Raw genomic sequence first — 20108 nt, 5'->3', positions numbered from 1 at the left:
AGCCTGCCTGCCCCACCCTGGTGCGCCTGGCACGGAGGGGCAGGGCCCTGGGTGTTTCTGGGGCAGGCCCAGTCCTTGCGCTGTGTTGGGGTTGGATGCAGCCTCACCGCTGAGTGTGTGTCCTGGGGGGAGGTGCACAGTGATCTCCCACCTCTGTGCAGCCAGGGCCTGTGCTCCCCAATGCCATGCTGGAGCCTCCACATTGATCTGACAAATAACATTTGCAGAAATTTAAAATGCTGTGCGTGGAATTTTTATATTTTTGGAGCAGAATTTTTAATGTTTTTCACTGTATACCCCCTTTTTCCAGACCATTTATGAATATGTTAAACAGCCCTCATCCAGCATAGACCCCTGGGGGACACCACTATTTACCCCTCTCCATTTATTCCTACCCTTTGTTTTCTATCCTTTTAAACAGGTACCAATGCATGTGAGGACCTTCCCTCTCATCTCATGACAGTTTACTTTGCTTAAGAGCCTTTGGTGAGGGACCTTGTCAAAGGCTTTGTGAAAGGCCAAGTACACTATATTGCACTGGATCACCCTTGTCCACATGCTTGTTGACCCCCTCAAAACCATGTTGATTCTTCCCCAACAAATCATGTTCATCTATGTGTCTGACAATTCTGTTCTTTACTATCATTTCAACCCGTTTGCCCAATACTGAAGTCAGGCTTACCGGCCTGTAATTGCTGGGCTCACCGCTGGAGCCCTTTTTAAAAATTGTGTCACATTAGCTATTCTCCAGTCATTTGCTATACAAGCTGATTTAAATGATAGGGTACAGACCACAGTTAGTAGTTCTGCAATTTCACATTTCAGTTCCTTCAGAACTCTTGGGTGAATCCCATCTGGTCCTGGTGACTTATTGCTGTTTAGTTTATCAATTTGTTCCAAAACCTCCTCTAATGTCACCTCAATCTGGGACCATTCCTCAGATTTGTCATCTAATAAGAATGGCTCAGGATTGGGAATCTCCCTCACATCCTCAACTGTGACGACCAATGCAAATTCATTTAGTTTCTCCACAATGCCCTTATCCTCCTTGAGTGCTCCTTTAGTATCTCGATCGTCCAGTGGCCCCACTGGTTGTTTAACAGGCTTCCTGCTTCTGATGAACTTAAAAACATTTTTGCTATTACTTTTTGAATCTTTGGCTAACTGTTCTTCACATTCTTTTTTGGCCTTTCTAATTATATTTTTACATTTCACTTGCCAGAATTTATGCTCCTTTCTATTTTCCTCACTAGGATTTAACTTCCCACTTTTTAAAGGATGCCTTTTTGCTTCTCACTGCTCTTTTACTTTGTTGTTTAGCCATGGTGGCACTTTTTTGGTTCTCACTGTTTTTTAATTTGAGGTATACATATAAGTTGAGCCTCCCTTATGGTGTCTTTAAAAAGTTTCCGTGCAGCTTGCAGGGATTTCACTTTTGGTGCTGTACCTTTTCATTTCTGCTTAACTTCCTCATCTTTGTGTAGTTCCCCTTTCTGAAATTAAATGCTACCATGGTGGGCTGCTATGGTGTTTTCCCAACCACAGGGATGTTAAATTTAATTATACTATGCTCACTATTACTAAGTGGCCCAGGTATTTTCACTTCTTGCACCAGATCCTGTGCTCCACTAAGGACTAATCAAGAATTGCCTCTTATCTTGTGGGTTCCAGGACTAGTCATTTAAGGTGTCAAGAAACTATCTCTGCATCCTGTCCTGAGGCGACATGTACCCAGTCAATATGGGGATAACTGAAATCCCCCATTATTATTACTGAGTTTTTTATTTTAATAGCCTCTCTATCCACCTTGAGCATTTCACAGTCACTATCACCATCCTGGTCAGGTGGTCAGTAGTATATCCCTACTGCTATATTCTTATTATTCGAGCATGGAATTACTATCCATAGAGATTCTGTGGTACAGTTTGGTTCATTTAAGATTTTTACTTCATTTGATTCTATGTTTTCTTTCACATATAGTGCCACTCCCCGACCAGCACGACCTGTTCTGTCCGTCTGATATATTTTGTACCCTGCTATTTCTGTGTCCCATTGATTATCCTCATTCCACCAAGTTTCTGTGATGCCTTTTATATTAATACCCTCATTTAATACAAGGCACCCAAGTTCATCCATCTTATTATTTAGAATTCTAGCACTGGTATATAAGCACTTTAAAAACTTGTCACTTTTTAGCTGTCTGCCATTATGTGATGTAATTGAATGGGACTTTCTTTCATTTGACTCTCTCTCATCAGATCCTACCTATATTTTTATCATCTTCCATCCTCTCTTCCTTAGATCCTCTCTCTGTCCGAACCATGTGTTCCTCAGTACCTGTCAGCTTCCCCCAGCCCTTAATTTAAAATCTGCTCTACAACTTTTTAACCCTGCCCCCAGATTCCCCCAGCACCTCTCTGAGCACGCACCGCCATCAGCCCTAGGACCTCCCATTCCCCTACCATCCCTCTCATTGTCCTAGCCCCCACGACCCCAAGTCACCGCCAGAACACCCCCCCCCATCCCATGGACCCCCCATTCCCACCCCTCCGATCAGGGGCAGCAGGGTGAAGGATCCCCCCAGCACCTGGCTCTGCTCCAGGCAACCCGACCTCCAGCACCGCGCTGGGTTTGTGCGGCTCCGTGTAATACACCAGCAGCTCCACGTCTCGGTCCCACGGGGGGGCCTCAGCCAGTGACACCTGGTGGGGTGACAGACACAGTCACTTCCCCATGGCTCCTGGAGAGCAGGGTCCCGCTGGCTCTCACGCCCAGCTCAGTGCCCATCATGCAGCCGGGGGGAGGAAGCACTCCGGGTTAGGAGGGAAGGGAGAGAGGGAAAAACACCTCAAAGGCAACACGGGGACTTGGCTCTTCTTGCAGAAAATACTGTGAAAATTCTGACTTTGTTTGGCTAAATCTTTCCAATTTGGGGGTGATATTTTCCCAGCCCCCCATTTTCTTTCATTCAAAATCAAGGAGAGGGAAACTCCCAAAAAGCAAAGGGAACCAGGACCCCTCGAATGTCCAGGATTTCACCCCCACAGGCTGGTCTCAGCCCCTTGAGATTTCCCCCAGAGAATGCGGGCAGCTCCCCAAATACGCTGGTGTTGCTCAACCCTCTTCCCCGCCACCCCGCCTTCTTGGACCCACCACCTGCCCTGCCCCAGAGCTCCCACCCCTGTATATGCCCACCTAGGACCCACGCCCAGTCCCCTGGCACCAACCCTCAGCCCAGAGCCCCCATCACCCCCCTGCTCAGAGCTGCCCCCCCCACACTGACTCTCCCACTGGGGATAGCCGAGACCCAGGTGTCCGGGTGAGCCCTTACCTGGGCCGTGGTCCGGTTCCCAGCCGTGTAGCTCAGGGGGGTGAGGGAGCAGTTGGAGAGCACGCGGTCGATGCCATGGGACGACTGCAGAGTGACGCTCAGGTTCAGGGTATAGGGCAGCTCCCCCTGGGGGACTCGCGGGACCCCCTGGGTGACGTCCTCCCCGTCCAACCCTGCAGAGAGAGACACGGGGTGAGCATGTGGCCCAGGCAGAGACAGATGCATCCTGGAGGCGAATGCCTGGCTGCGAAGATGGTGTCGCCAGGAGGGCTTTGGCTTCCTTGACCACGGGATGCTGTTCCAGGAAGAAGGACTGCTAAGCAGAGATGAGGTCCACCTAGCGAGGAAGGGGAAGAGCATATTTGGATACAGACTGGCTAACCTAGTGAGGAGGGCTTTAAACTAGGTTTGAAGGGGGCAGGTGACCAAAGCCCACAGTAAGTCAAGAACGTGGAGACCTGGGAGAAGTGTCGGAATTTGGGTGGAGAATGGGGTGTTATAGCAGAGATAAGGAGAGACAAGACAGAACTGGGGTGGGGATCGAATCAGTATCTTAGATGTCTGTATACTAAAGCGAGAACTATGGGAATGTAGCGGGGTGGTTTCCCTGCTCCTGCCCTGAAGGGCTTAAAACAGCCCTGGGGGAAGGTTGTGGCTGGGAGCTGCTAAGCTGGGCCACACCCCAATCAGGCCTCAGCTGGCCCTATATAAAAAGGCTGTGAGCCAAAGAGAGAAGTGCCTGGCTGTAGGGAGCTAGAGACAGGGTACCTGAGGACAGGCTGGGGCGCTCCAGCCGGGGAAAGCCCCAGACTGCGGCCTAGTAGAAGGCCAAGGGGTACTGGGGGTTGTAGAGGGCAGCCCAGGGCTAGACCAAGGCAGCAGGTCAAACCCAACCTTGCGATGATGAGTGGCCTATACTGCAGTCTGCCCCAGGGAGCGGGGGCTAGTTGGAGACTAGCAGTGGCCTTATCCTGAGGCAAGGTAGGGATAGTGGGTGGGGGGTTCCCCTGGGAGGGGAGACCCTAGTACTGAGGGGTGTACTGCAGGGGGCAGCACCCCAGATACAAGGGCACTGGGGTCCAGGAGGGACATGGGGGGGCTAGAGGATAAGCAGATCACTGGCCTGCAGGGGGTGCTCCAGGATGCTGGAAGAGCTAATTCCCAGAAGTCACCAGCAGGAGGCGCTGCAGGGGTGAGTCTGCTCCTCTACAGGGAATAAGCAGGAAGAACTTGTAATGCTAGTAACTAAACACGACTATGACATAGTTTGCATCACAGAGACTTGGTGGAATAATAGGCATGACTGGAATATTGGTATAGGAGGGTACGGCTTGCTCAGGAAGGACGGGCAGGGAAAAAACAGAGGTGTTGCCTTATATATTAAAAATGTGTTTACGTGGACTGGGACTGAGCTGGAAATAGGAGACAGACTCGTTGAAAGTCTCTGGATAAGGATAAAAGGGGTAAAAAACAAGGGTGATGTCAGGGTGGGGGTCTACTACAGACCATCTAACCAGGAAGAAGAGGTGGATGAGGCTTTTTTTAAACAACTAACAAAATCATCCAAAGCACAGGACTTGGTGGTGATGGGAGGACTTCAACTACCCAGACACCTGTTGAGAAAATAACACAGCAGGGCACAAATTATCCAACAAGTTCTTGGACTGTATCGGAGACAATTTTTCCTTTCAGAAGGAGGAGAAAGCTACTAGCAGGGAGGCTCTTCTAGATTTGATTTTGACAAAGAGGGAGGAACTGGTTGAGAATTTGAAAGCAGAAGGCAACTTGGGTGAAAGTGATCATGAAATGGTAGAGTTCATGATTCTAAGGAATGGTAGGAGGGAGAACAGCAAAATAAAGACAATAGATTTTAAGAAGGCAGACTTTAGCAAATGCAGGGAGTTGGCAGGTAAGGTCCTGTGGGAAGCAAGTCTAACAGGAAAAGCTACTGGAGACAGTTGGCAGTTTTCTAAGGAGACAGTATTAAGGGCACAAGAGGAAACTATCCCACTGCGTAGGAAAGATGGGAAGTATGGCAAGAGACCACCCTGGCGTAACCAGGAGATCTTCAGTGATCTAAAAATCAAGAGTCCTACAAAAAGTGGAAACTACCGTATTTTCCGGCGTATAAGACGACTGGGCCTATAAGACGACCCCCAACTTTTCCAGTTAAAATATAGAGTTTGGGATATACTCGCCGTATAAGACTACCCCTCTTCCAACGCACACCAAAAAAAAATTAAAAAAACATCAGATTTGATTTCAATATGGTAATTTTAATTCAAATGCTTATGACATGCAGGTACTTAGCAGGAAAACTGTCACTTATAAACATAAGGCTGTTTGTCATCAAACATGTAAACATAAAACAGTGCAAGTGGATTAAACTTTTCCTAATTCACTCTAAAGCTGAAAGGAAGGATAAGACAATAAACCCATGGGAGCTGCCATACTGTTTGTTTTCTAAGCTGTCAACCAAACTGGAACTGATGATGATAGGAGGAAGATAACAAACAAGAGAGAGAGAGCAAGTGCCGGGCAAGTCCCTGGCGAGTTAGCAACGCCCATCATAACTGCAAGCTACGGTATTTTTACAGGTTTTGCTGGCGTGACAGTTTCCCTTTAAAAGCCTTCAAAATCCTCCTGTTCGTCATCTGATATCATAAGTACATCAATGACATCTTGTGATACATTTGTAAGGCAGTCATCGTATGGATCGAATTCCGTATCAGATGGTGTGGTCTCAGCTTCGGCTTCCTCTTCATCTTGCCACAAGTAGTCGTCCTCCATACCATCTAATGAATTTGATATGCCACACTTCTTGAAAGACTTGATTACTGTTTCTGCATCAATATCATTCCAGGCTTTTATGACAAACTTGCACAAAACATCCAACTGTGGAGCACGCATGTTTCCTCCTTTTGTGAATGACTTTTCGCCGCTAACCATCCATTCATTCCACTGTTCTTGAATGCGATCTTTAAATGGCTTGTTTAGGCACACATCCAGTGGCTGTACCAACGATGTCAATCCTGCAGGAATAACTGCCGCATCTGTGTTTAGGCTTGCAAGCATTTGCTTGGTGCTGGGAGTTAAATGAGCCCTGAACATATCCCACACCAGTAGACTACATTTTTGAATAAGTCCACCTGGTCGCCTGCTCCATACATTATCAAGCCATAGCTTTACCCCTTCTTCATCCATCCAGCCTTTTTCATTCACATGTACAAAACAACCAACAGGGAACTTGAATTTCGGCATTGTTTTTCTTTTAAAAATAATCATTGGTCTCAGTTTGGCGCCATCAGCTGTGCATCCTAGTACCACTGTAAAACTGGACTTCTCATGTCCTGTTGTTTTAATTAAAATTGTTTTTTCACCTTTTTGATGGACAGTTTTATTTCCAACCATATCAAAATTCATTGGAGTTTCATCCATATTTCCAATACTACTTAACGCATAGCCATGTTTAGTGCGCTGTTGTATTACGTATCGATGGAAACTATTTACTTTGCTATCAAGATCTGCAGGTAATTTTGGGGCAATTTTCATCTTTTGCCTCAGTACCATATTATGCCTTCCCATGAATCTAGTACACCAGGATACAGTGGCCTTAAATCTGTTGCTGTGATCTGGGTTAGATTTGGCCCACTGAAGTGCAAACAAATGTATTTTATTTCGTGTCACTACATAACCGTTTTGGCAATGCTCATTCACCATGTCTGCTACATGTTTTTCAAGTTCTGGCCAATGTGGAGTGCCTCTTCTTAATGCACACTTACCCCTTGGCATACTCTTTAATGCTTTTTCATTTGCTTTCCAGTCCCGAACCATCTTTTCTGTTACTCCATATTGTCTTGCAGCAGCGCAGTTATTATGTTCCATGGCAAAGTTTACAACTTTAAGTTTGAAACTGGCTTCATATTTCTTTCTTCTTGCTGGTGGAGCCATGATGGGGTTTTGACTGTTGGACATTTGTATACTGTACTGTATGTACTGGTGCTATACTGTATGAACAGGTACAGATACTGGTGCTGTACTGTATGTGGTACCCAGTATACAACAACCAGCCAATCACGGCAAGCGATGTACCTTACCGGCGATTGGCTGGTTGTTGTATACAAAGCCTGCTTGGATTGGTCAGCTCTCCCTGCCTGCCCAGCCCTCCCTGTCTCCAAGACTATCAGAGCGGTAGCGCAAACACGCCTCTTTCACCCGTCTGGCCCGCCCTTGTATCCTATTACCTCCTTCTCTGCCTCTCAGATCTCGCACATGCGCACCTGCGCCGCTTCACTGCAGTCCTCAGGAGCGAGATCTGAGAGGCAGAGAAGGAGGTACGGTAATAGGATACAAGGGCGGGCCAGACGGGTGAAAGAGGCGTGTTTTTCTGGGCACAGCGCCGCTCTATCTCTTTTTTCCATACCCCGGGCGTCCCGGATGCCTGCAGCTTGCTCCGCCCTTCACTTACACCTTCCTGGTGAGGCGCCCCCTCACCTCGTCATCGGGCGGGGATGTGGCCGCGGCCATTTTTGAGCTCCCCCCACCATATGCGGCGACCGCAGATTCTCCAGTCCGGCTCGGAAGTTTCAGCACCCGCCCTATAAGACGACACCTGGCATATAAGACGACCCCCGACTTTTGAGAAGATTTTCCTGGGTTAAAAAGTAGTCTTATACGACATAAAATAGAGTAGGTATAATTACAAAGGATGAATATAAACACATAACACAAGTATGTAGGGACAAAATTAACAAGGCCAAGGCACAAAATGAGATCAAACCAGCCAGAGACATAAAGGGTAGCAAGAAAACATTCTACAAATGCATTAGAAGCAAGAGGAAGATGAAGGACAGGGTAGGCCCATTAGTCATTGACGGTGGCAAAAGAATAACAGAAAATGTGGAAATGGCAGAGGTGCTTAATGACTTCTTTGTTTCGGTTTTCACCAAGAAGGCTGGTACTGATTGGACGTCTAATGTAGTGAATGCCTGTGAAAACAAGGTAGGCTCAGAAGAGGGTAAAATAGGGGAAGAACAAGTTAAAAATTACTTAGACAAAGTAGTTCTCTTCAAGTCACCAGGGCCTGATGGAATGCATCCTAGAATACTCCAGGAGTTGACAAGGAGATACCTGAGCCATTAGCAATTATCTTTGCAAAGCCATGGAAGATGGGAGAGATGAAAAGGGCAAATCTAGTGCCTATCTATAAAAAGGGAAATAAGGACAACCTGGGAAATTACAGACCAGTCAACTTAACTTCTGTACCCGGAAAGATAAGGGAACAAATAATTACACAGTCAATTTGCAAACAGCTAGAAGATAATAAGGTGCTAAGAAACAGTCACCATGGATTTGTCAAACACAAATCATGTCAAACAAACCTGATAGCTTTCTTTGACAGGGTAACGAGCCTTGTGGATGGGGGGTAGACGTGTTATATCTTGACTTTAGTAAAGATTTTGATACCGTCTCCCATGGCCACCTCTTAAACAAACTAGGGTTAGCAACCTAGATGGAGCTACTATACAGTGGGTGCAAAACTGGTTGGAAAACCGTTCCCAGAGAGTAGTTATCAGTGGTTCACAGTCATGCTGGAAGGGCATAACGAGTGGGGTCCTGCAGGGATAAGTTCTGGGTGCGGTTCTGTTCAATATCTTCATCAATGATTTAGATAATGGCATAGAGAGTACACTTATAAAGTTTGCGGAAGACACCAAGCTGGGAGGGGTTGCAAGTGCTTTGGAGAATAGGATTAAAATTCAAAATGATCTGGACAAACGGGAGAAATGGTCTGAAGGACAAATGCAAAATACTTCATTAGGAAGGAACAACGGGTTGAACACATACAAAATGGGAAATGACTGCCTAGGAAGGAGTACTGTGGAAAGGGATCTGGGAGTCATAGTGGATGACAAGGTAAATATGAGTCAATGGTATAACACTGCTGCAAAAAAAAGCAAACATCATTCTGGGCTATATTAGCAGGAGTGTTGTAAGCAAGACATGAGAAGTAATTCTTCCACTCTACTCTGCTCTGATTAGGCCTCAACTGAAGTACTGTGTCCAGTTCTGGGTGCCACATTTCAGGAAGGATGTGGACAAATTGGAGAGAGTCCAGAGAAGATCAACAAAAATGTTCTAGAAAACATGACCTATGAGGGAAGATTGAAAACATTGGGTTTGTTTCTTCTAGAGAAGACTGAGAGGGGACATAACAGTTTTCAAGTATGGAAAAGGTTGTTACAAGGAGTAGAAAGAAAAATTGTATATCTTAACCCCTGAGGATAGGACAATAAGCAATGGGCTTAAATTGCAGCAAGGGCGATTTAGGTTGAACATTAGGAAAAACTTCCTATCGGGGTGGTTAAGCACTGGAATAAATTGCCTAGGGAGCTTGTGCAATCTCCATCATTGGCGATTTCTAAGAGCAGGTTAGACAAACACCTGTCAGGAATGGTCTAGATAATTAATCCTGCCACGAGTGCAGGGGACTGGACTAGATGACCTCTCAAGGTCCCTTCTAGTCCTATGATTCTATGGGGGGGAATGGGCTATTGAGGGGCATGGGGGGATGCTTGGATATTGGGGGAGGGGCCGGGGGTAACATACCCTGGAGCGGGGATTGCAGGGCTGGGGAGGTACTTACCATGGGGCACATAGTAGTGGCCTATGGGTCTATGAGGGTCCATGTGGGTCTTTCCCTGTGGCGTACGTAGCAGGGGCTAATGGGTCTGCGAGGGAGGGTTACAGGCTGTGGGTCACTCACTGTAGGGTGCGCAGTGGGGATTTGGGGGACGACCAGGCAGGCTAAAGTGGCAGGGTGATCTGTGGGTCTCACCATGGGGCACGTGGGCGGGAGCAGGGGGATCTGTGGGTCTCACCATGGGGCGTGTAGCGGGGGCGCAGCACGGCGGGCAGCATGTAGCGGGCGGCTCCATCGGGCTCCAGCGGCAGCTCGCAGACGTAGCGTAGGGTCAGCGCCGCCTCCTCCCCAGGGGGCAGGTTACCCAGGGAGCAGCTGAAAATGTCACCCCCGGCCCCCTCCTGCTGCAGCAAGAACGAGCTCTGTCCCCCGGCAAGCGCGTCCCCGTACAGCTCTTGTGCCTGCCAGAGAGACAGGGTCACCCTGAGATCCCCCTGCCCTACTCCCAGCCAGCACATCCTCATACAGGTCTTTTTTATTTTTATTATAAATGGAGATATCCTATCTCCTAGAACTGGAAGGGACCTTGAAAGGTCATCGAGTCCAGCCCCCTGCCTTCACTAGCAGGACCAAGTACTGATTTTGCCCCAGATCTCTAAGTGGCCCCCTCAAGGATTGAACTCACAACCCTGGGTTTAGCAAGCCAATGCTCAAACCACTGAACTATCCCCTACAAAAAATACATTGTCCAGGAAGTGCTGCAGTTCCACCTTCACCCACCAGAGGCTGCTGTGGTACTAGAGCAGCCAGGAGCCGGCTGCATTCTTCACAGCACCCTGCCCACGGAGCCAGGTTAGGAAAGAGTGGGGCTGCCGGGGGGGGGTCACAGACGGGGGTTCAGAAGGGCTGGTGGGCGGGGGAGAGTCTGGGCTGTGGGCTCAGGAGCTAGTGGGGTGACACCGTTGAGCCAAGGACAGAGGGAGGGGAGCTGCAGGGCCACACGGGAACAGGGGAAGGGGGATGCAGGGACACACAGGGATGGGGGAGGAGGCTGCAGAGACCAATGCTGGGGGGTGTGGAGACAGGGGCAGATGTGCCTGACTGAATGGGAGAGCCTTGGGGTGAGCCTCTGCATTTGGGAGGCTCCCCAACTCCCTAACAATCCCTTCCCCTACTCGCCCCCCCAAAAAACCACCCACACCCAACAATCCTTGAGGTTCACTTCAGACTCCTTCCCTCTCTCTCAGCTCCTCCATTACCCCTGACTCCCCCAAGCCTTTGCGCTGCTTCTGAGAGGTGTGGGAAATCCGGTTCTATATTGTAGTTTAAATGAATTCTTACACAAAGTTCTGTATGAATAAGCCTAGAAAGGAATCTATTAGTGGAAAAATTTACCAGAATCTTTTTTTTTTGGTCTGTGTTGTTACAGATGTACTTGCTGACATTATTTTGAAATAAATTACCAAAATAATGGAAACTGGCGTGATTACACTGTTATTTTGACAAAAAATATATGCAGAATTTTAAAATATTGTGCACAGAATTTTAATTTTTTTGGTGCCTAATTCCCTCAGGAGCAACAGCTCCTGTACCGCATTGAGAGACAGGGTCAGCCTGAGATCTCCTTATCCCATGAGATCCCCTTGCCAGGGTATCCCCATACAGCTCCTGTGTGTACCGGGAGAGACCAGGTCACCCCAAGATTCCCCATTCCCCCAACATCCCCCTGCCCTGCCCCCTGGCGCGTGTGTCCCTGTACAGCTCTTGCAGCTGCCGGGAGAGATGGGGTCACCCCGAGATCACCTGCCCTGCCCCCGAGCCAGTGTGTACCCATACCCTGCCCCCTTGGTACCGTCTCTCCCCCCTGGTACCTCTTTCTTCTCGTGGAGCTGGGCCTCGATGCAGGCGCCCCCCAGGCGGGCCTGGAAGGCGTAGATGGCCGCCTCGGCGTCCACGGGGAACACGAACACGGCCTCCACTGGCCCCGGCTCCTCGTTCCTGTACAGCAGCTCACAGCCCACGTCTGCCACGAAGCCTCGGATCAGCACCGTCACCGAGCCGCTGCGCAGGGGTACTGTGGGGAGAGGGACATCAGCCACAGGCCCCTCTGACCCCCATGGGCGCCGGGGGAAGGGGGCATCAGTCATGGGACCCCCCCGCCCTGACTCACCCGGCTTGTTGGAACTGTTCAGGAGGCTGCAGCTCATCATCTTGGTCCGGGGTCGGAGATCTGTGGGGGGGGGAAAGGTGTGTGGTGAGATACAGGGTTCCCATGGAAACTGATGGGCACAGAGTGTGTCCTCCAGCAATGGCTCTGAGACCCTAGCCCCAACCCCCTGCTCAGTCAAGTCCTGTGGCAGGGAGTCCTGCAGGCTGTCGGGCCTAGATCAGAGAGACGGCTCCTCTCGGGCCCCCCCCGGGCTCCCCCTTCCTGCATACGGGGCCAGTTCCCAGCAAGTAGGGGCAGGCAGGGACCATGGTACAGCTAGGAGCTGGATGGAGAAATGTGTGTGTGGAGGGGGGTAATGGGGATGGATGGACAGATGGACGGGAGGGGGTGGGGATGGATGTTTGGATGGAGGGAATGGCTGGGAGCCGGGGGAGGGATGGAGAAATGTAGGGGAGCATCACAGGGCCCTGCACATGTGCTGGGGGAGGCGGGGAAACGCCCCCACTTGCCCACAGTGGGATGGATACACCCTGTCATCAGGGCTCTCAGCCGGGCCAGACAAACACGATCAGGGACTACCGACCCCCCCACACATGGCCCCAGCCCCCGGCAGGGACTGAGGTATGGGTGAGAGATGGAAATGTACGGGGGATGGAGGGAGGGAGGGAGGGAAGGAGGGAGATGTGTGGGTGGGGACGCACAGACAGAAAAGAGAGTTGGACAGGCGGGGAGGGGGTGAGGACAGACAGATGGACGGAAGGGGTGGGTTGGACAGTGCAGCGGGAGTTGGACAGTGCGGGGGGGGGGTTAGGATGGACAGACGGATGGAAGGGGGGGTTGCACAGTGCAGGGGGGGTTGAGGATGGACAGACGGATGGAAGGGGGGGTTGGACAGTGGGGGGGGGGGTGAGGATGGACAGGCGGACGGAAGGGGGGGTTGCACTGTGCGGGTTGGGGGTTTGAGAATGGACAGAATGGGGGGGGGGGGCGCCTCTGACCCAGCAAGTTGCTGAATTTCCGGCTCTGGCTCCGATCCGAACCCCCCTCCCCGGTCCCGCTCGCAGAGCCGCGCTGCCCCCTTCTGGGCAGAGCCGGATCTGCCCGTCCCGGGTCATAGACCCCGCTCTGCTGAGGGCGAGTCCCCGTGACTCCCGGGGCCGGCCAGTGGGAAGTGGGGCCGGGCTGGGCCGTGACTCCAAACCCCCCACTCCCTACATCCACCCTGCGCAGTGCTGGGGGCGGAGAGACCCCCCGGCCGTGTTACAGGGGGCAGCGCACACACACTTGTATCCCTGGCAGGACTCCTGGGTCCTATCCCCGGTTGGGGGGGGGCTGGGTGCCAGGATGCCTGGGTTCTCTCCCCAACTGGGGGTCCTGGACCGCAGCGGGGGGCTGTGGGGCCCCCATTACCTTCACTAGCCCGTGCTGTGGTGCAGAGGCTGGAAAACTGAAAGTCACTTTTCCAGGCTAGCCCCGCCCAGTCCAGCCAGGGAGCGTCTGCAAACTCCCCGCCCGCAGCTACTCTCACCCAGGGGCCTGGGATGGTCCCGCTATCAGGGGAACCTTCCTGGCGTCTGCACCGCCCCGGCGGAGTCGGCTAGTGAAACTAGAGTCCTCGCTCCAGCTCCCTTTGCCTGGAGGCCTGGGTGCCCTCAAGTGCTCCCCTTCCTCCATCCGGCTTGGCCGTGTCCCCGAAACCCCAACAAGGCTGGGCCCAGGAGTCTGGTCACTCAGGACAGGGGCTGGGTGTCCCCACTCCGGGGTGATCTCCCCGCACCTGATGCCTCCCTGCCCTGCTGGCCGTTACATACAGTTCAAAGCAGATACACTTGAGTTAACAGCAAGTGATAACAAAAGCCAGGGGGAAATGGGCAAGTTTCTAGGGCAGTGGTTCTCAACCTTTTTTCCCCACAGACCACTTGAAAATTGCTGAGGGTCTTGGCGGATCACAGAATCATAGAATATCTGGGTTGGAAGAGACCTCAGGAGGTCTCTAGTCCAACCCCCTACACAAAGCAGGACCAGCACCAATTAAATGATCTTTCCTAATGTTCTTTGTACTGTTAGGTAACTATTGTTGAATACAAGCGCAATATAAAAAAACCCTTAATAATAGTTATCTCTCTTGCATGCATATTATCTGCACACATAGCGCAGCTTTAAGATGCTAAACAAATCTATGCGTCAACTAGAAATAATCATGCTCTCATTGCAAATATTAATACAACATGTTCTGATACTGGAAAGGAGCGGAAAAGGCATTCACTCAGGTATATGCAATTTCTCTGAGATGTCCACTTTAAATTTGATTAACACATCATACACCTAGAACAGTAAAAATAAGTAATAAAGCAACACAAACAGTAAAACAAAACCACAAACAAACAAGTGACAACACTGAAAATAGGAAGGGAAATAAAACATCAAGTGGTTGGTTATGGGTATTTTAAATGGGTGGTTTAGGATCCACACTGTGCAAGTGCAACAGCCCTGTAGAAACAGGCAAAGTTCTCCTGGTTTCACATTGTGTGTGTCACCAACTCAAAAACTCACAGTGGACTCAGAGTTTTTAGAAGCCCTGGAGCACATGAACAGAGGGCTTGGAGTTTGCAGACAGATCCCTGCTTCAAAGAGCTTGCAAATAAGGTCTTTATCCTACAAAACACCTAGCAGCATCCCCGCCAAACCTAGTGCTGCTTAAGAGTCAATGGGAGAACTCTGCAGAGCCAGAACTATACCAGATAACAAAGATCTGGCCTTAAAGGTTTCCAGACCTCTCCCCAAACGTAATGGAAATTTTGTCTGGACAAACAATTTTCATTAAGTTTTAGCACTAGTTTGGGGAGAACTGTCTCTCCTCCTCTACAGCAGCTACCAACAGGGCCGGCTCTAGGATTTTTGCCGCCCAAAGCAAAAACAATTTTGGCCGCCCCCCCCCCCCCCCGTTTTTTAATTACCCCACCCCCGGCCCCGCCTCAACTCCGCCTCTTCCCCAAATCCCCAGCCCTGCCTCCTCCCTCAAGCCTAGGACGGAGGGAGGGAGGAAGGGGGAGAAGCGGCGCCCGTGCCGCGGCCACTTGGAGTCTCCCCCTCCCTCCCAGGTTTGAGAGCCTGGGAGGGAGGGGGAGCAGCGGCGCGCGAAACGGCCGCTAGGGATCTCCCCCTCCCTCCCAGGTTTGAGAGCCTGGGAGGGAGGGGGAGAAGCGGCGCGCGAATCAGCTGTTTCGCGCACCGTGGTGAGCTAGGGCGGCCGGGGCACATTTTTAGGGGCGGCATTCTGGCGCCAGCCATGCCGCCCCTAAAAATGTGCCACCCCAAGCACCAGCTTGTTTTGCTGGTGCCTAGAGCCGGGCCTGGCTACCAAGTTGGGGCTGGGGCTCCAAATATATGGAGATATACTTATCTCATAGAACTGGAAGGGACCAGGGCCGGCTCTAGGCGTTTTGCCGCCCCAAGCAAAAAAAAATGTGGCTGCCCCCCCCACCACTAATGCACTCCCTCACCTGCACCCTCTTCTGCCCCAGGCCTGGGCTCCCCCCCACCAGTGCTGACTCTGCCCACTCCCCCCTCGCCTCCAGCCAGTCTGCGCTGGCAGGGTTGGGTAAGCAGCTGGCAGGGTCGGGTAAGCAGCGGGGCTCCTGGGCGTGCCTCAGCCCAGGGTCCCTCCAGCCAGGGCTCCTACTTCTAGGACCAGCCGGGACATGGGAGGGCAGAGCTGGGGGACCACCCTGGCAGGGGGCTGAGGAGACAGGGCAGGATAGCCCCAGAGGGAGCAGAGCCCCGGCAGGGCCGGCTCCAGGGTTTTGGCCGCGATCAAAAAAAAAAGCCGCGATCTCGATCTGCAGCGACAATTCGGCGGGAGGTCCTTCGCTCCGAGCAGGAGTGAGGGACCGGCCGCCGAATTGCCGCCGAATAGCTGGATGTGCCGCCCCTCTCCGGAGTGGCCGCCCCAAGCACCTGCTTGCCAGGCTGGTGCCTGGAGCCAGTCCTGAGCCCCGGAGAGCGGGACGCAGGCCCCGCACGGCAGCGCCCCGCCCTCTATGGCCCCACTGCTTCTGGCCGCCCTGCCGCAGTCCCTGGGCAGCTCGGGCCGCTTCGCCCAGCCCCGGCTGCGGTGCTGGGGGACGGCTGCCCTGTGGCACCTGCAGGCGGCTCCGTGTGCCCCGAGGAGCGGCCCCCAGTCGAGTGTCCCCCACTCAGAGCCTGCCTGGGCCAGCCACAAGGTGCGGGTGCTGCTCCCCTGCGGCGCGAACCGCAGCGGCCCCAGCCTCCCCCCCTCAACGTGCTGCTGCTGCCAAGGCCGGTGTAGCCTGATTTAGGATGTGTTAGTTGTGTTGATTTAATTTATCTACTAAATTCAATTAATTAATTAATTAATAATTTTGTTAATTTTAATAATAATAATAATAATTGTGAATATTAATTAGTATGGGTTTTGGCTCGCCAATTTGTTTAATTAGAAGATAGAGTTTGTCCTGAATTAGGCTTTACAGAGTTTATAAAAGGAAATTTGGGGTTGTGACGGGAAGTTTACACAGAGACAGATAAAAGAACAGGAGTACTTGTGCGACCTTAGAGACTAACAAATTTATTAGAGCATAAGCTTTCGTGGGCTACAGCCCACTTCTTCGGATGCATATACGCATTCGGAGAGAGATGTAGTTATAAAGACTTTTTATTAAAATTAATGAAGATAGTAAGTAAATGGCAAAACAGTTAGAATTACAGAGTTACACTTGTATTACAGTTTTTTAAGAGAATATAAGACTATAAACTGCAAACATTGATTAATACTTACACCCTGTTTTGATAATAATCTGGTGTTGGCAACACCTTAGGCGTCTTTTACACCTTTAGTAAAGGAAGCTACAGCAGGGTTATTTGTTTTTTAACTTAACTTTATGTGTTATTAGCTAAATAAAATATAAATGAGATTTTAACTTACAGTCTTGAAAAGAATGAAGAACGACCTATTAATAGTTAATAGCCGTATAGAAGATGAGTAGTATTGATATGTAGTTGAAAGGTGGAGGCAATGAAGAGTAGACAGGAGCAGATAAGGTGGATAGGTTGCCTCTTTAATGGCAAGCTGCCTGCCTTTTTATAAGGTATTTATCGGAAATTCTTCCTCTTATGCCCATATTTCATTCTTCCCCCACGGAAATGTTAGGGTACTTACCCCATAGGCTAGCATGTATGTGCGTATGGATGACAGGTATGTACGCACTTGTGGTAAATACGTTAAAATGTGGGCAAAACCCCTCATTTTCCACCCCATTTTACTTGGTTTAGGTAAAGGTCTCTAAACATCTGCATGGGTATTTTGTCTAATTTTACTTTTCCTGGGAAGGGTCTCAAAAAGGTGTGAACTACGCATTAGCTTAACATACAGAGTTTTAGCCTGTAGGTAGGTCTCTTGCATTACAGCTAAACTTACTTTTAATATAAAATCTATAAATCTAATAAATCAAATACTCATTTTATAAGAAAGATATATTTATACAGACAAGCAGATTAATCCTTAGGGCTACACGCCCCCCTTTGACGGGGTGGTTTGCACAAAGAAACCCCGTCATGTAGATTGGATTTTGTATTCTTGGGGCCCTTTTTAACACCACTTTTATACCTGGGCATATTTTGGTAGGTATTTGGGATAGGCATTATGTATATATATTCGTCACTCTGTGATGTTTGTTTATGCCTCTGTCTAGGTGTCTGCCTAGGCATTTGTTTAGGTTTAGGCTTAGGTTTGTTGAATTTATACTGTAAGTAACCTAAAATAAGGAAATTAATTTTAATTGCAATTTCTTGGACAATTACCCATTTTTTTAATTCAAAATTTTCTTTGGGAGTTGTTGTAGGTTTATTACCTTCGTTCATTAACTGGGTAATAACTTGTTGAGCTTGGTTCATATTATTAGTAATTTGGATAAGGTGAGTTTTTTTACGAGCCATTAATGATTTTAGCTGTAAGTTTAGTGGGGAAATATAGGCCAGAAAAGTGGGTGTGCTTTGGACAATTAAATCCTGATAAGCGGGGTTGGACTGAATAATGGTAATGTTCTCAAAAGTGGGAATAGGGGAAATAGCTTGATTTCCTATTACCGTGGGCTGCTTTGGGGTAAAACAGAAATTTGGCTCTGTGACAGGACACTCCAAGGGACCATATTGGTACCTTTTTTGGTTGGTAACCACGCAAAATTGGTTACTTCCTGCATAGGTCACCCTCTCCATTGGTGTTTTCCACGTGGTCAGCCTCACCAGGCATGACGATGATGAATTCTGTAATTTCTTTCCCTGTAGTTCACACAAAACAGTGTCTGTTTTAAACACATTACACCTACAGATATACTGAGGCCCTTTCTTAGAACAACAGGCCATCTGTGGCACTTTCCAGGTCTGAGTTGGAGTGTGATAGACTACCAGGGGAGGTGCATTAATGCGTTCCCTGTAGATGTCATTTTCGAGGTGACCTATAGAATGGATAGTAGCCAATTGCCTGTACACATCCCTGTCTGGGTTAAACATCGGTAACAAGACCGTGAATGAGACATACAAAGATTGTGCCATTACACAATTTTTTGAAAGAGAACAACTGTCTCAGTTGGGGTGAGGTGTCACAGATCCTATCTTTCTTATAGCACCCACTGACAAATGCTGGCATGAATCCAAACAAGTGGATTTTTCCTTTTTTAGCTTTTGAAAACATTTAGGGCAGTACCAATTTAACAGTTGCTCATCCTTAATTAAGTCAGGAACTTCTTCTAGTCTTAAGGATCGTAATGCATCAACAATAGTATTTACAACATATTCCCCATATGCAGAGCATATAATTTTTTTTCCAAATGTTGATCCCTTTGCTGATTTTGTTTGAATTAATTAACTGATTAATTTTTTGTTGAGTTTCATTAAACAATTGGGTTATATTATGCATATTATAGACAGTAAATTGTTTTTTCTGTGCCAATTTTTTTATTTGTTTTAACATTGGATTGACCACTTGGTTGGCTTCCTCTTTTAACACATAATTTATATGCTTGCGGATTTTTCAAATATCCGCCTGGTTTCAAATTGACATTTCTGTACCAAATAGTCCTGTTAGGGATCCTAAACCTCCAAGGAGATTTAAGCTATGCTTTCTCTTAGGAGTTTTTGACTTAGGGATTTTTTTATTCTTTAACAGAACAATATTTTGCACTTGTTGCTGATAGGCTACAATTTTATCCACAAGTTGTACTGAGAAAATGGAAGCCACATTAGTATGCTGACAGTAGCTACATTTTCCTAAGTACCAATTGGACAAATTCAGCACTACAGGAATATGCATAAATTGAACTTGATTAATCAGTTTCCCTATTAAGGGTGTTGTGGTAAGACCACTAGCGGGTCCCGGGCTTAACAATGGACAATTTACATTATTTGATATTGAATGATCATAATCATAGTTAATAACTGGCTTCTCAACCTTAAGTTCAAATGTTATATTTTGTACATATCTTTTGCTTTTTGTTTTGGTTTGAAAGGTAGCTATAATGAGTACCTCATATTGCCCTTGATCCTCATATTCAAGCTTATATAAGATTAAACTTTCCCCTGTGATCAAATTATTACAGCTAGCTTTGTTTTTTCAAGTTTTATAAGATATACCATGTTTTAGGGACGTTGAATTTGTTGTGGATGTCTTGCACCCTTCTCCCTTTGAATTTTTATTTAAGGCCCACATTTTTTTTCAACCACTAGAGGGCAATGAAGTTACTCCCATCAATTGATATTTAAAAGTAACATTCTCCCCTCTAATTCCCTTAACCTGTTGAATCGGGTTGTTGATAATTTCCGGGTTGAGTGAAATAGTCCGTTCCTTCTTTGTTGGTATGTTTTGTTGCTTGTGCTCAGGCAATTGAGCACGATTGGGTTGTCTGGTTTCCTGGGGTTGCAATAGTTTAGTCCCAGACTTAGAATTTTGG

General features: G+C 48.7%; 1 protein-coding gene across 1 annotated transcript in view; it reads right to left on the bottom strand.

Moving 5' to 3' along the window:
• Positions 1 to 20108, bottom strand: part of LOC101945917 (von Willebrand factor A domain-containing protein 5A-like) — a 44316-nt gene that overhangs the window by 14429 nt on the left and 9779 nt on the right. The window contains 5 exon segments of the mRNA XM_065566541.1: positions 2588 to 2702; positions 3332 to 3504; positions 10213 to 10435; positions 11846 to 12048; positions 12145 to 12204. Of these exon segments, the coding sequence (XP_065422613.1) occupies positions 2588 to 2702; positions 3332 to 3504; positions 10213 to 10435; positions 11846 to 12048; positions 12145 to 12184 (754 nt within the window). The 5' untranslated portion in view covers positions 12185 to 12204.

The sequence above is a fragment of the Chrysemys picta genome, chromosome 13, assembly GCF_011386835.1.
Source record: "Chrysemys picta bellii isolate R12L10 chromosome 13, ASM1138683v2, whole genome shotgun sequence".
Taxonomy (NCBI): domain Eukaryota; kingdom Metazoa; phylum Chordata; order Testudines; family Emydidae; genus Chrysemys; species Chrysemys picta.
This window is presented reverse-complemented; position numbering and strand designations above follow the sequence as displayed.